The sequence below is a fragment of the Prenolepis imparis genome, unplaced genomic scaffold, assembly GCF_030444845.1.
Source record: "Prenolepis imparis isolate NDT839.2.m4 unplaced genomic scaffold, iyPreImpa1.0 SCAF_10, whole genome shotgun sequence".
NCBI lineage: Eukaryota > Metazoa > Arthropoda > Insecta > Hymenoptera > Formicidae > Prenolepis > Prenolepis imparis.
The window spans coordinates 13,684,824-13,698,243 of NW_028141168.1; the positions used below are offsets into that span (position 1 = coordinate 13,684,824).

At 35.5% G+C, this 13,420-nt stretch overlaps 1 protein-coding gene across 4 annotated transcripts in view; it reads right to left on the minus strand.

Annotated features, from left to right (window-relative positions):
- Positions 1-2,374: 2,374 nt before the first annotated feature.
- The window catches only part of LOC145941311 (retinal guanylyl cyclase 2), a 49,723-nt gene continuing 38,677 nt past the window's right edge, over positions 2,375-13,420 (minus strand). For 3 of the 4 annotated variants that reach the window (XM_083047369.1, XM_083047368.1, XM_083047371.1), the window contains 12 exons: positions 12,547-12,627; positions 12,290-12,466; positions 11,694-11,853; positions 10,949-11,098; positions 10,325-10,496; positions 9,680-9,820; positions 9,293-9,485; positions 8,606-8,777; positions 7,277-7,547; positions 6,014-6,025; positions 4,469-5,073; positions 2,375-3,739 (listed from right to left, as the gene is read on the minus strand). In XM_083047369.1, coding sequence (XP_082903495.1) covers positions 3,486-3,739; positions 4,469-5,073; positions 6,014-6,025; positions 7,277-7,547; positions 8,606-8,777; positions 9,293-9,485; positions 9,680-9,820; positions 10,325-10,496; positions 10,949-11,098; positions 11,694-11,853; positions 12,290-12,466; positions 12,547-12,627 — 2,388 coding nt within the window. In that variant the 3' untranslated portion in view covers positions 2,375-3,485. Of the gene's footprint in view, positions 3,740-4,468; positions 5,074-6,013; positions 6,070-7,276; positions 7,548-8,605; positions 8,778-9,292; positions 9,486-9,679; positions 9,821-10,324; positions 10,497-10,948; positions 11,099-11,693; positions 11,854-12,289; positions 12,467-12,546; positions 12,628-13,420 lie in introns of those variants that run through there. The other variant, XM_083047372.1, reaches the window with a different exon arrangement.

Consider the following 13,420-nt stretch of genomic DNA (forward strand, 5'->3'; position numbering starts at 1 on the left):
TTAATTAAATCGATTGCCTGAACTGTATAGCTTAATAATTTCTTTCTTTTTCTCTTGCTCTCTCTCTCTCTCTCTCTTTCTCTTTCTACAGAATATTTTAAAACCAACATCATTATCGCAAATCACGAATAGTAGTTTGTTTCAATTCTTAAAATGCATTCATAGTTTTTAAATTATAAATAAACGACAAAAATAAATTTTAAATCTCATTGTGTTTTATGAAATTTTAAACTAACTTTATTTTAATAGAATTTTGATATGTGAGATTTTATTACAAAGATAATTGATGTCAAATGTCAAATAGTTACTCGCAAAATTCCCATTTGATTCAATTTTACGATAAAAAAACTAGAATTTTTGTTCCAGAACATTTAATTGAATAAATAATGTTATATATTTTTAAAAATATGACATTTTACTTTCTAAAATACGCTAACTTCCTGAAATAAAATAAATATATATATATATGCTGTGTGAAAATATAATCGCGCTTTATCTGCTTGTGTTTATTTTATTTATTTGCGGATAGATTTAAGTCTTTACCATATTTGTGTGTGTCTAAGGTATTTATCCACTTTTGGAGCGCAGAGCGCCCATATGTTTTAAGAAAAAGCAGCTTTACGTCGATCCACTATCGCAAGACCTGCATGCAATAGAAGATCGAATATCTTTTCGGCCATCACGAAATCATTAGGCCAAAAATAACAACGATATAGTCATATTTATATTTACGTACCTGTTGATGAAGTACTTCTCGATTGCTCTAATCGCGAAATAATAGCTAATTACTTTCTATCTAGCTCTTTTTCTCGATAGATCGATGATACGATCAATCGGAAAAAAAGAGGGAAAACGATTGAATCGTTCTTATTACATAGACAATAAATATGTATGACGTCTAATGCGTTGGTTTCTTTTTACATCGGACAGGCAATATTTATGTCGGGACATATTTTCACCAGGAAATTATATGTAGCAAGTGACGGATTAATTTAAGTATTTTTGTATCATCTTGCTCTATCTTGCCTTTGTGAAAATCCCGATTAATTCTATAATTCTTCCAAGAAATACCAGTGTGAAGACGATTTTATTATATTAAAATTCTATTTCTCATTAATATCGATTTCAGATTTTCATTTCATAGATACGTATATCTAGCGAGAGAGTTTACGATCATAAATAGTAGATAATTATGAGAACAACTTTTAATTCTTAGCAAGATAAAAAACGATCTTGTGCAATATATATAATATATATATTTATTATATATGTATATATATTTCTTATTTCGTTTAATCTAACCTAACCCTAACCTAACTAAATATAATTACGTGCGCGAAGCGAAGTTATATTATTCTTTGACAATAAAATCTTAAAAATTGCAATGCAAGCATAAAAATTATTATTGCAATGCATGCATAAAATATATTAATTAATTATATGCAATGCATAAAACTTCAATATTTCAATCTTTAACAAAAAATGCGAACAAGAAAATAGAATTTTCTACAAGAATCTTTCGATTAAAATATCTGTGTGCTTCTATTAGATTCGCACGTCTTCAACATCCGCCACGCTGCACGTTTCGCGCAGCTTCATACGTCCGCCACGCTGCACGTTTTGCACATCTTTACACATCTCCCATCACGTTGCGCGTTTCGCACGAGACTGATCTCGGGCCTCGGTCCTCGGCTTCATTCTTGGCTGTGAAGTTGGGTTTCTCCGTCAGTTGGCGACACCGCTGCGCAAAATATTGTGGTCAGTGGTGGGGATCAGTCTTGCTTGAGATGTGCAGCGTAGCAGACGCATGGGACACACGTGTCTAATGAAACGGATACGAAGAGAGAGATGCTTCGCCAGGCTCTGTTCCTTCTTGGCTGTGAAGTTAGGTTTCGCCGTCAGGTGGCGACACCGGTACGAAAGTCTTGCGGTCAGTGGTCGTCGACATTAGTGCATTAGTCGCGCGCGAGCCGTGCAGTCAGTGCAGTGTAGTTTTGGTGTAGTGGACATATGAGTTTTGTTTTCTATTCCTGCACTGGCTGAACTGTGCACACTGGTGCAATAAGTTAGAGTGAGACAAAATATACTTGTCTCATTCTAACTTATCGCACCAGTTCATCAGGAATAAAAAACAAGCCTATGAAGACGTGCAGTGTAACAGACGTATGGAGACGCACAAGTCTAACGGAAGTGCAGGTATTTTGATTTTTGATTAAAAGATTTTTGTAGAAAATTCTATTTTCTTGTTCGCATTTTTTGTTAAAGATTCAAATATTGATGAATTCTTATGCATTGCATAATTAATTAATATATTTTTATATGCATACATTGCAATAATAATAATAATTATGTATGCGTTGCAATTTTTGAAGATTTTATTATCAAGGAATAACATAACCTCGCTTCGCGTGCGTAATTATATTTGATTAGATTAAACAAAATAAGAAAAAAGCATATATATACATATATACATATAATGAAAAATTTGAAAAATAAGAAATACATCACCCTTTAAACTGTCGACATTTTAATGTTATTAAAGAAATTGAGTGGAATTTCACAGCATAAACTTTATAGCCCAGAAATTCGATGGATTTCTTTCCGATTTAAATTTTTTATATTTCACGCCATTTATTAAATATATATTCGATATATATCTGAAATTATTCGTTAACTGTCTCTTTCTCTCTCGAATACTGATTTTAACAAGGAAATCGTAGTCTACGATTCGTAGATAATGTTATATGAAATATTCGATGATCATTCATCGAAGGTGATTTGCTCGTGAAACATTTAAATATTGACAGGTACAGACACATTGGAGGGAATTCGAAGAGCGGATCGCTCGTATAAGTAGTCCTATGTAAACTTTTGCCCCAACGATTATTTATAAACGATTTACAACACGCCTACAACCATTGAATCTCTAATCACGGATTACATTCCCCTGCCCGCGGGTATTATCAAACATCAATATAATGTATACTCAGATAAGAATATAGACGGAGCAGCAACGAGTCACGATATCAATAATTCGCGTGTTACGTTTACACGTTTTTAAAGCTACCGATTCTTACGTTTATTGCAATCGGATTTTCGAGCCGACGTATTTTTCTTGAACGCATCAAATGTGGGGATCAGTTTCATCAACAATCGATTAACTTTCAATCTTGGCTTAAACAATACTGTTTTTTTTTCTTCTAGAAATAGAACTATGATCAGAAATTAAAACTAGAATTGTAATTCTGAAGGATAGACGAAAGTGTTAAGCTAAGGTTAAAGTTAATTTGTATTGACGTGATCGTTTAATAAAGGGTCATAAACGCGTTTCGTTAATTACGATCGCGACACCTTTCTCAATTATGCGTAAATATTTCGCTGCTGAATCATTCGCTGCTCCAAACGCGACACGCGTGCGTCGTGTTCGATTTTGTGCTCGTAATATATTCCGAGTTTTTTTGTCCCGAGATTACATTTGCCGATTCTCAGCGCAACGTCAGAGATTCGACAGAAAGGGAAACGGAAGCGGCGTGACGGTAATTCTGAAGGAGGGGTTTGGGAGTTGCCGGTGGCACTTCCTCGATTCTCTCCAAGTCGTTGGCTGCGCCCGCGCTATTTTGTTTATAGAGACGAGGAGTCGATCTCGGTGGCTGCGATTGTTCCGAGATTATTGACACAGATTCGTCCGGACGGTCCAGGCTGAATTGCCTCCGTAGCATTCGGCCGCTGTGGCCTTTCCCTGGAATTTGAAAGAAAAAAACTATATTGCGATTTAATAGATGTATATAAAATTAATTGAGGAATTTCACATTTTCGGAATATCGATAAAAGGAAAGATCTCTCTTTTTGATAAAATATAACAATCTAAAAAAGATATATATATGAACTTTCGAAACATGTAAAAATTATTCCATTATTAAAATTGAAGTCGAGTTGTTTTGAAATATTTCACACATTTATGTACACATTCATGGAATTTTAATTATAATTTAAATTTAAATATAACTTAAAATTTTGCGATTTAATAATATTTAAAAAGTATTCCCTACCAACAAAATTATTACTAAAATTGTTAATCTTAAAATATTTAATTTTATGTAATGATCAATATTATTATTATAATAATTATTATTTATAATTAAAAATTTATATATTTTAAATTTAAAATGTAATACATTTATATCCGTCAAAGTAATTTTTTATAATTTAATTTTTAATTCTTTTCTTTTTCTACTAAAAAAAACTTTAAAATTTAAAGTTCTTTCGTACAGAAATATTTTAATTTATATTATAGATCGAGCTCTCTTAATTTAATTTTGAATTGTAAGTTCTTAATTTATGCAAATGCCAAAGACAATCCAAACAACATTCGTTAATCGACTGGTTCCGGAATTCAATTTCGGAGCAATAAACTCCAGTTCTCCATAAATTGGACACTAACCACGAGTTCAAGTTTCTAGACACGTACCGTGATGTTCGTTAGGCGATAGACATCTGTAGTGATTGTACGGTGTGCTGAGATCGTTCTCGTCGATGCAGCCGAAGCGACGATGCCTCGGCGGCGCTTGTCGATAGCTCGTCGATCCGGCGATCGACGTGAGCGAGCTGGTGGACGCGCCGAGGATCGCCGCCGCCGCCGCCGGGTCGGCTACTGAAACCATGGAGGACGACACGCCGAGGGAGGCCTGAGTATCGCCGGACGTGCTCTTGCTTACGATCCCGCTGTGAACGGCCTCGGTCGTCTTCGCCGTATCCTGCTTGCCCTGCAACACCTCGATGAAGTCGTTGGTGGACCTCAGGGAGTAGCTCTGCAGCAGCGTCCGCTCGTTGTGCACGGATACGGAGACCTTCCTGACGCCGGTGGTCTCCTCGAAGGAAGCGGTCCGGCTTACGCTTCCATTAGCCATTCCATTGCTATCTATAGAGTCCTGATGATCGAGCTGGACCACTTCGGCGAGGTCGATCGATTCCTCCTGCGTTTCGTCCTGCGATGGTATCACCGGCAGCTGGGAACCCGTCGACTCGCATGACATTCCGCTTTGAGAGTGATCCCCTAGCAGACTTTCGTCCAGTCTTTGGAAAATTCGGAGAAGCATATACGTGAGATACGCGTATGTTACCTAGAGTAGCGTTTAGTAGGTTTTTTGATATTTTAAGAAATGGAAAAAAGTGAAATAATCGTACGTCGTAAAATGTAAGATCCAATATAAATTTAAAATTCAATTTTTATTGTACGGTTTCTCTTAAGGATATTTTTAGTTCTATATCATTCCCCAAAGAGAGTACTTAGACATAAAAATTGAAACATATCGAACTTTTATTTTACTTATATTATTGCTATTTTCCGCCCCGGTTCGAATGCGGATGTGAAAATTTTGGGAATAAACATGACGTTTCGATGCAAACGGCATTTCAATGCCGGCGAACCAGCCAGATGTTTCGAATGCGTGTTTATTCATGAAGATCGTGACGTTTGTAGAACTGGCAGAAATGGGAAAGATCTAAAAGTGATTATAGTCATAACCAAGGAACGATAGATTACGTTGATACTGGGAAAAGGAAATAATTTTCTTCGAAAGGAAGAAAAATAAATTCAAATAAAAACGTGAAGAGAGAGCAACTTTAGAATAATTGGCATTTTAACATTAAACGTCGTTCTGGATGCTGATGGTTTCCGGTGAATGTTTATTCACGCGTTGTATTTGCATTCTCATTTTAGTTTACGTTGCATTCAGTTCTCGCAGCTGACTGATGAAACACAACTTGTATAATACATTTCTTTTTATAACAATTTTTTAAAGCCACTAACACGTTTTAGAGAAAAAAATTTCGTGCGAATTATATTAAACGGGACATAGAGATGGATGTCAGATGAAATTATAGAATATTGATATGACATAATGTATTCAAGTTTTTGCCGAAATAAATCTGACACCTACGGAAGATTTATCAAATGTAAAGCGATAATATGATCGATACGAACATCGAGTCATTTACATGCGAGTCCACTTACCCATGGTTCTCCCTGAGCGCAGCGGCAGAATAGCAACAGATAAAAGCATTAAATATCTGGAAAGTAAATTGTGCGAATAAAAATATACTGCGTAGAGATCGAAAATAAATTTGATGCTTTTTTTTCTTGCAAAATTTTTGTGCGTTTTACCACGTACATTCTATCGAATTGTCGTGATATCTTATTACAGTAACGCGTTCAATTAATTTGATATATTTTGCATATGTTGCTATAAATATACATATGTGTATATATATATATATATATATATATATATGAATATGTATATATATATATATATATATATATATATATATATATATATATATATATTTGTAGCAAAACTTGAGATATACAATACATATATCTTCCTCAGTAATTTGGCTCTAATTGCATTTCCCAATTAAAGTCTATTCGAAATTAATTACACAGAACAAAGTTACAGCATTTGCTGTCTGTTTAATTCTCCGTAAATGACTTCGAGGCAGCTATTTTTCTTAGATTTGACTCTGTTATCTGCGGCCGAAGGGTTGCGCGTCAGATCGGAAATGCCTGCATAATATAGAGACGCAAACTTTAAGATTATCATCCTTTTTTCCCGCCTATATACGCACACAATCAAGTAGGTCACTTTTTGCCCGGGGGTATTATAAGAGAATAGCTCGTGCGAGAGAAAACTTCGCCGTTATATCACTTTCTTGGGTACAATTATACGTATACAAGGGAGCAGGAAAGGGAGGAGAAAGGGGTTGGATAAAAGACGAGAGAGATTGTTGAGACAAACTTAACGCAAACAAGCTAGGGGCCGTGCAACCTCTATCGTTACATAATTAAAAACTCCCGAGCTCATTTCTGACACTTAATCAAACGGATACGCGATACAACTTGGTTGATTAAATCCGGACCCTTTTCTCTACGACGATTCGTAGAGAAAAGGGCGCTCGGGAGCTGTAGCTGACATTCGTGTGACATTCCAAGCGAAGGAATATACCAGAGCGCGATCAATTGAGAAAAAAAAGGGGGTTACACACACACACCCTCCCGCGTGTCGAATATAAAACGGGGGGAGAAAAGGGGACACCCTCGTCGCAATAAATTGAACTTAATAAGGTCGCCTGGATGCGCGCGAGCATTAAATCACGGCCATCGAGTCGGGGGAAGCTGGAGCTCGCGAATGGAACGTCGCGGGGGAGGGAGGCGGGGTTGAAGGGGGAGGAAAGGAGAATTTGGAAAATGTGCTCGCGACGGAGCCGGCAGGCTTACCCGAGGGGTGGCGGTTTCGGTAGTTCCTTGTCGAAGCCCTGCTTGCCGAGCAGCCAGTAGGTCGGCATCTTGCCTTTGCCCTTGACGTCGGTGGGTCCGCGGTATTCGATGTGGTATCCGCCGACCTGCGTCAATCGATCCATCGTCGCCTGGCTCAGATGGATACGCCACGGCTCCCCGGTCGACTCCATCCTCGAGGCGGTATTCACCGTGTCGCCAAACAAGCAGTAACGCGGCATCGTTAAACCTACTACGCCGGCACAGCACGGGCCTGTGTAAGGAGAGAGACGTGAATTTCTTCGCTTAACATTTCAAATGAGACGCGCGAGAAGCGTGTTCTCACCCGAAATTGTTGATAAAGCGGAAGCATGTATCTCGTACAATTACAGCGTATTTAAATTTACCTTCTCTCTCTCTCTCTCTCTCTCTCTCTCTCTCTCTCTCTCTTCTATATATATGTATATATATATAAAAGATACGATAAAAAATTAACAGCAAAAAGCTCAATCATTTTATCGCTTGTTTTCGTTGCGAAATTTTCAAGCCAAGCTGCATATGTAAATACGGCATTCATGTAATTAAGGGATTAATTGATATGAGGATGCAGCACATGTATGTACATAAAAAGTTATGTAATTGGTAATTTATCTCCCTCTCAAAGTTATTATATATATCTAGTTATATATATCTAGTGTATATTATATATATCTAGAGAGTATTTCGCATAAAATAGCCAGAGTATTTTAGAGAGAGTTTGCATCCTAAATATATATTATATAAAACTCTCTCTAGAATACTTTGGGATCTCTTGATGATAACACACTTTGAAAATAAACAAAATGGTGGGAATCGTAATGTTGTTAAAAATCTGTGTTGCGATATAGAAATGTTCGTGGCAGGATATTGAACGCGCTCAAAATAAAAGAAATAAACAAGTTACTAGATAGTGTATTATTAAAGATCCGATAACATTGTTAAAGATCGCGATAAATAAAAGAATAATAGATCGCACAATTCAGCACGAGAGATTTTGATTTTCTTCAGACGAAAAAGACAAAATATAAATATACATGCAACATCGAATATATATATTTATTTATATATTAAATATTCTATGTAGATTATATATAAATATAAAAAACGCGATATTTTTTTAACGATTGTTTTTACAATAAATACATACATTTGTATTCTGTCGCTTTCAGAAGTAAAAAAAAATAGAAACAAAATATTTAAAATAATTTCTTCTAAATAATCGTATTTTTTTTTGCGAGAGACTTAGCTTCGATCGTGTGGAAATTATTTAAAAAATTTGTGAAAAGAGCTAACCCGTGTGAAGACCGATGCGTAGCCTGAGTGGCGTGTCCGGAAGATGTTTCAACTTGAATTTTCCACTTTGATGTAACAGGTCAAGCGCCATGGTCGCCACTTGGGTTGCGTGATCGGGTATTCTCACAGGACAACCGCCTACGACCATGTAGGCGTCTCCGATAGTTTCCACCTATGTCATTCGAATATGCATTCTGTAATATCGGGATCGGGAACACATTCTCTGACAAGAAACAGTCCTTGACGCGTTATCCAGCGCACATATCATTCGCATGCTTTCTATTAATATCGCAAAAACTCACATTTATAAATAACTAGTTATAGTCGAGAAATATTTTTTAGTAAGATCGAGAAATTATTTAAATTTCAAGAGAAATATATTGCACAATGAGACACGAGATGTAGAAAGAACAATCAATATTTGCATCTCGAAGAAGATTGAGTTTATTGGGCAAGAAGATCCGATAAATAAGAGAAAGGTTAAAGCTTTTTTTTTGTTTTATAACAGAATAGCATTTCTCTCTCTACTTATTTAATATGAAATATTTGATTTCTGTAAATATCCCTGATATTTGATACTTATTTAAAGTAATGTATTTTTCCGAGAACGTTAATTAATATAGAATATCATATGATTTTTTATTTTTATCTCGCAAATATATTGTAAAATGATCACGCAGTCATTACCTTGTAGACCGTGTACGCGTTAATCGTGTCGTCGAAGGAGGTGTAGAGATCGTTGAGAAGATCGACCACTTGAAAGGGCGTTGAACGCGCGGATATCGTCGTGAAACCAACAATATCTGAGAAATAAATCGTGACCTCGCGAAACTCTTCGGGGTCGACGGGCATGCCGAGCTTTAGCTTCTCGGCGACTAAGCTGAAAGTATCAAACCAAGTTTCAAAAGCGCCGGAACGTTTCTTATATTGATAGGTTTTTTTTAAATTTTTAAGTAGCACAAAGAGGCGAATCAAAATCGCGATATCAAGCAATATCAACTTTTAATCGAGTAAACTTTGATCGCGTCATCTTCTCGAGAAATAGCGCGATCTTAAGTCTATAGTAAACTTTACCTAGGTAACATTCTATTCAATAATTGCTCGGTTTTCTTCTTCTCCATATCAAGCTGTTCCGTACGCTCGCGAATGAGTTCCTCCAGATTGTTTGAATACTTCTCAAGCATTTGGAACATCGTGTCCACAAAGTTTACCTTTCTGGAAATAAAACGCGGTGTCTGGCGGTGGCGTTTTCAATTGTCGTCAAGAGTTTTCAATTATTGTCAAGTTGGATAAGATCAAGATCACATTAGATAAAGATTAATATTGATAAGTTAAATAAGCAAAGAACATTTGATTATATAAATTAATTATATAAATTTAAATTTTTAAATATATTATTTGTTTATATAAAAAATAATTAAATTTATTTGATTACATATTTACGAAAGGAAAGAATTTATTTATTTAAAAGATAGGTCTTACTTATTTAATTTATCAATATATATAATTTTGATAACTGTTATAAATTTTAATGCATATGACACAATTTATAACTAATATTTATTAGAACAAATCACTGTAAATGCTGATGTTATTAAAGATTAGATTTACGAAAAATAGATATCCAACAACGTAGTATTTGACTTTCTAAGTTATATCCATATTTCCGTTCTAAGGGCACAATGTGCTTCGAAGATTAAAGGGTGCCAGTGATTTTACCTCCCGTGATTCAGCTTCTTGAAGAGGTCGTGCACGTCGTCAAAGTCGGGCCTCATTTCAGCAGTTTCCGCCCAGCACTGGCGCATGATGTTTATAGCTTCCGGTGGCGCAGCACCTTTGCTGACCGATGGTCTGATCAGGGGTGGTGGCTTCATTACTTTCTCAATTATATCTGCGAAATATGCGAAAGACATGCCTGACGTTTGAGATTCTCGGATATAACACTAGAGCTAGGATTTTAATATCAAATACTCATACATATATTGTGAAGCTTCGACATTTCAAATCTGATTCAAATCTTTGGGTTGCAATTATAAAATCTCTCTTTGCATTTCTGTAGCGATTTTATTCTGTGCTAATAGTTTTATTAAAAAAATGCGATACGAAGAATCAGCTGATTATTTTATTTTTATGTTTTATTATGAGTCTTGTTTATTTATATTTAAATTGTCATTTGTGACTTTTCTTTGAAAATTAATAGTTAATTTCTTACGCGAGTAGAAGTGATTAAGATGTAAACGTACAAAGATAAATTCATCTTTTCTCGATAGATTTAATTATTTCGGATCTGCGATTAGAATTACAGGAAAGGAGAGAAAGATGGATATCGCATACACACATTACCTTCCGGAGACAGGGCGAGCATACAAAATGGTTCACCGCGAACAACGACTTCCTGCATGATAATTCCGAAACTGTAAACATCCGCGGTCTGAGTTCCCTTTTTCCGCAGATTCGGATATCTAAGTAGTTCCGGCGCGGTCCACAATAGATCTACCCAACAATAAGTCGACAGTTTAACGAAATTAATAGCTGAGCGAAATTAAATGCTTGAGCGCTCGCTTATATTCTAATCCTATTCTCATCTCTATTATAATCCTATTTTCTAGAATAACGAGCGCGCGAAATCCATGAATTTCATTTTAAACATGTTTAATTAGCGAGGCAGTCTAACTTTGTAATCAGTAAGACTTTATATAACTTGATAAATGTATTACAGAATTTTCGATGTTATTGCATAAGTTTCATTTGATATTATAGTGATTCTTTCCCCCATAATCTTATCTCATTAATTTTTTTGATATTTGATTCTTTTTACATAAATAAATAAATAAATTCTTCTAAGGAATACGATTATTAAAGTTTGACAAGTATGAAACTTTATGTGCAATCTGAGGAGTGATACTAAGAATCATTATTTTCTTACAATATAATACAATATTTTTCAGAAAAATGTAAAAATGATCCTGCAATATCGTTCTTATTTATTCAAGTTTTTTAATTAAAAAAATTTTATGTTGCAGAAAAGATCAAATACATCAAAGAAAGTATAATAACGAGATAGAAGATTGAAGCAAAGGAGATCTACCTCTAGCTGTTTTCACCGGTGGCACTACGTTCTGCGCCTCGTAAAATGCAGGTAGACCGTAATCGGTGACTTTTAAGACCCACCTTGCGTCGATCACGCAATTTCGCGACGTGAGATAGCCGTGAACGCGTATCGGTGTGCCATGAAGGTATCTCATACCCTGAACAGAAATAATTGAGCTATCGTAGAATTATTGATAGCTGTAAAATATCCCTAAAAAACTCTATTTCAATCAATGAATTATTTAATAAATTCGTTGAAAGAAACATTTGAAGTAAGAATTCTCGGACACTTTGCATAATAATTTTGACATCTCGAATCTTGAACACCAGAATCCAGCATTTCATTTTGTATAATTTTGACCACATTAATTAAAAGTAAAATAATATAATATGTATATATTATATAATATTAATATATGATATAATATTAATGTATAATATAATATTAATATATAATATAATATATATATATATATATATATATATATATATCTGCATATTCATGTTAGAAATATTTTTTAATTTCGCTAAAATTTTTAAAATCTGCGGTAATATTTGCGCATTGCGTGTAACCCATAATGCGATCTTACTCACCCGTACAAGATCGGTGAGCAAGGATAATCTGAAGGACCAGTCGAGTTTAATCTCATCCTGAACGAGTACGTCCTCCAGGGAGCCCCTCGAGCAGTACTCCGACACTAGGCAGGGCCTCGTAGGTTCGTTAAGGCATCCAATCAGGGGATTGAGATTCTCGTGTCGCAGTCCGTGGATCTGCCCAAAAGTAGAAAGTGGGGAGAAACTCGATCACAGATCTAACTCAAAGGTATGAATAAAAGGATGTGCGCCTTTACCGTGACCAGCACGTCCATGGCCTTGCTCTTCAGTTCGAACGTACCTTGAAAGGGTAGCTCCTTCAATTGAACCAAGTCACCCTATCAGAAATCATAGGACGGATCATTAACTCGAGTATTGTATCCGATATTATATCCGTTATTAGATCTTGTAATTTATCGAGACTTGTATAATGGTACGATAAGAGAAAAGTTTGACACGGCGCGATATATGATTGAGAGATCGCAGCGAGAAATTAATTCACTTAGGGCTAATGTTGTAATGCATTTTAACGCTGTCTTATCAATCTTCATTAAGCGGGCAAGGTTCTTATCGGTCGCCGTCATATTGCGGAACTTGCGGCATTAATCAGCGTCGCCTATATAAGACACGCGGATGTCTACGATGTGCGAAAATGAATATCGATGTGTGCCTCGGAATATATATATTCTTGGTTCCGTCGCATAATACCGCGCGTCATGTCAAGCGGAAGATTCTCGGAAGTGATCAAGGATGAAATTGTTTGCAAGGGCGAAGGTATATGATGTAGGACGTCGATAATGCTCTGAAAGCACGTATATGGGATGTTGCCATATAAGCTTTCGTAAAGCAATGCACGATTTTCGTTTTACCTTTCTCTTTATAAACATGCGCTACGTGCGGATATATTCATGTATTTTAGTTTTTTATTATTTTAATTATTATAGTTATTATTATTGGCTGTGAGATGGATTGGATGGATTATATATATTTGCAAAAAATATTTCTAAAACAATTAAATATCCTCTTAAAAACGAATTCTCTGATATAGAATCGACAGAGATAATTTTTTCTTAGCAAAAAAAATGTTGAAGTTAATATAATTATCAAATATTATCATAATTTCTGAATTAT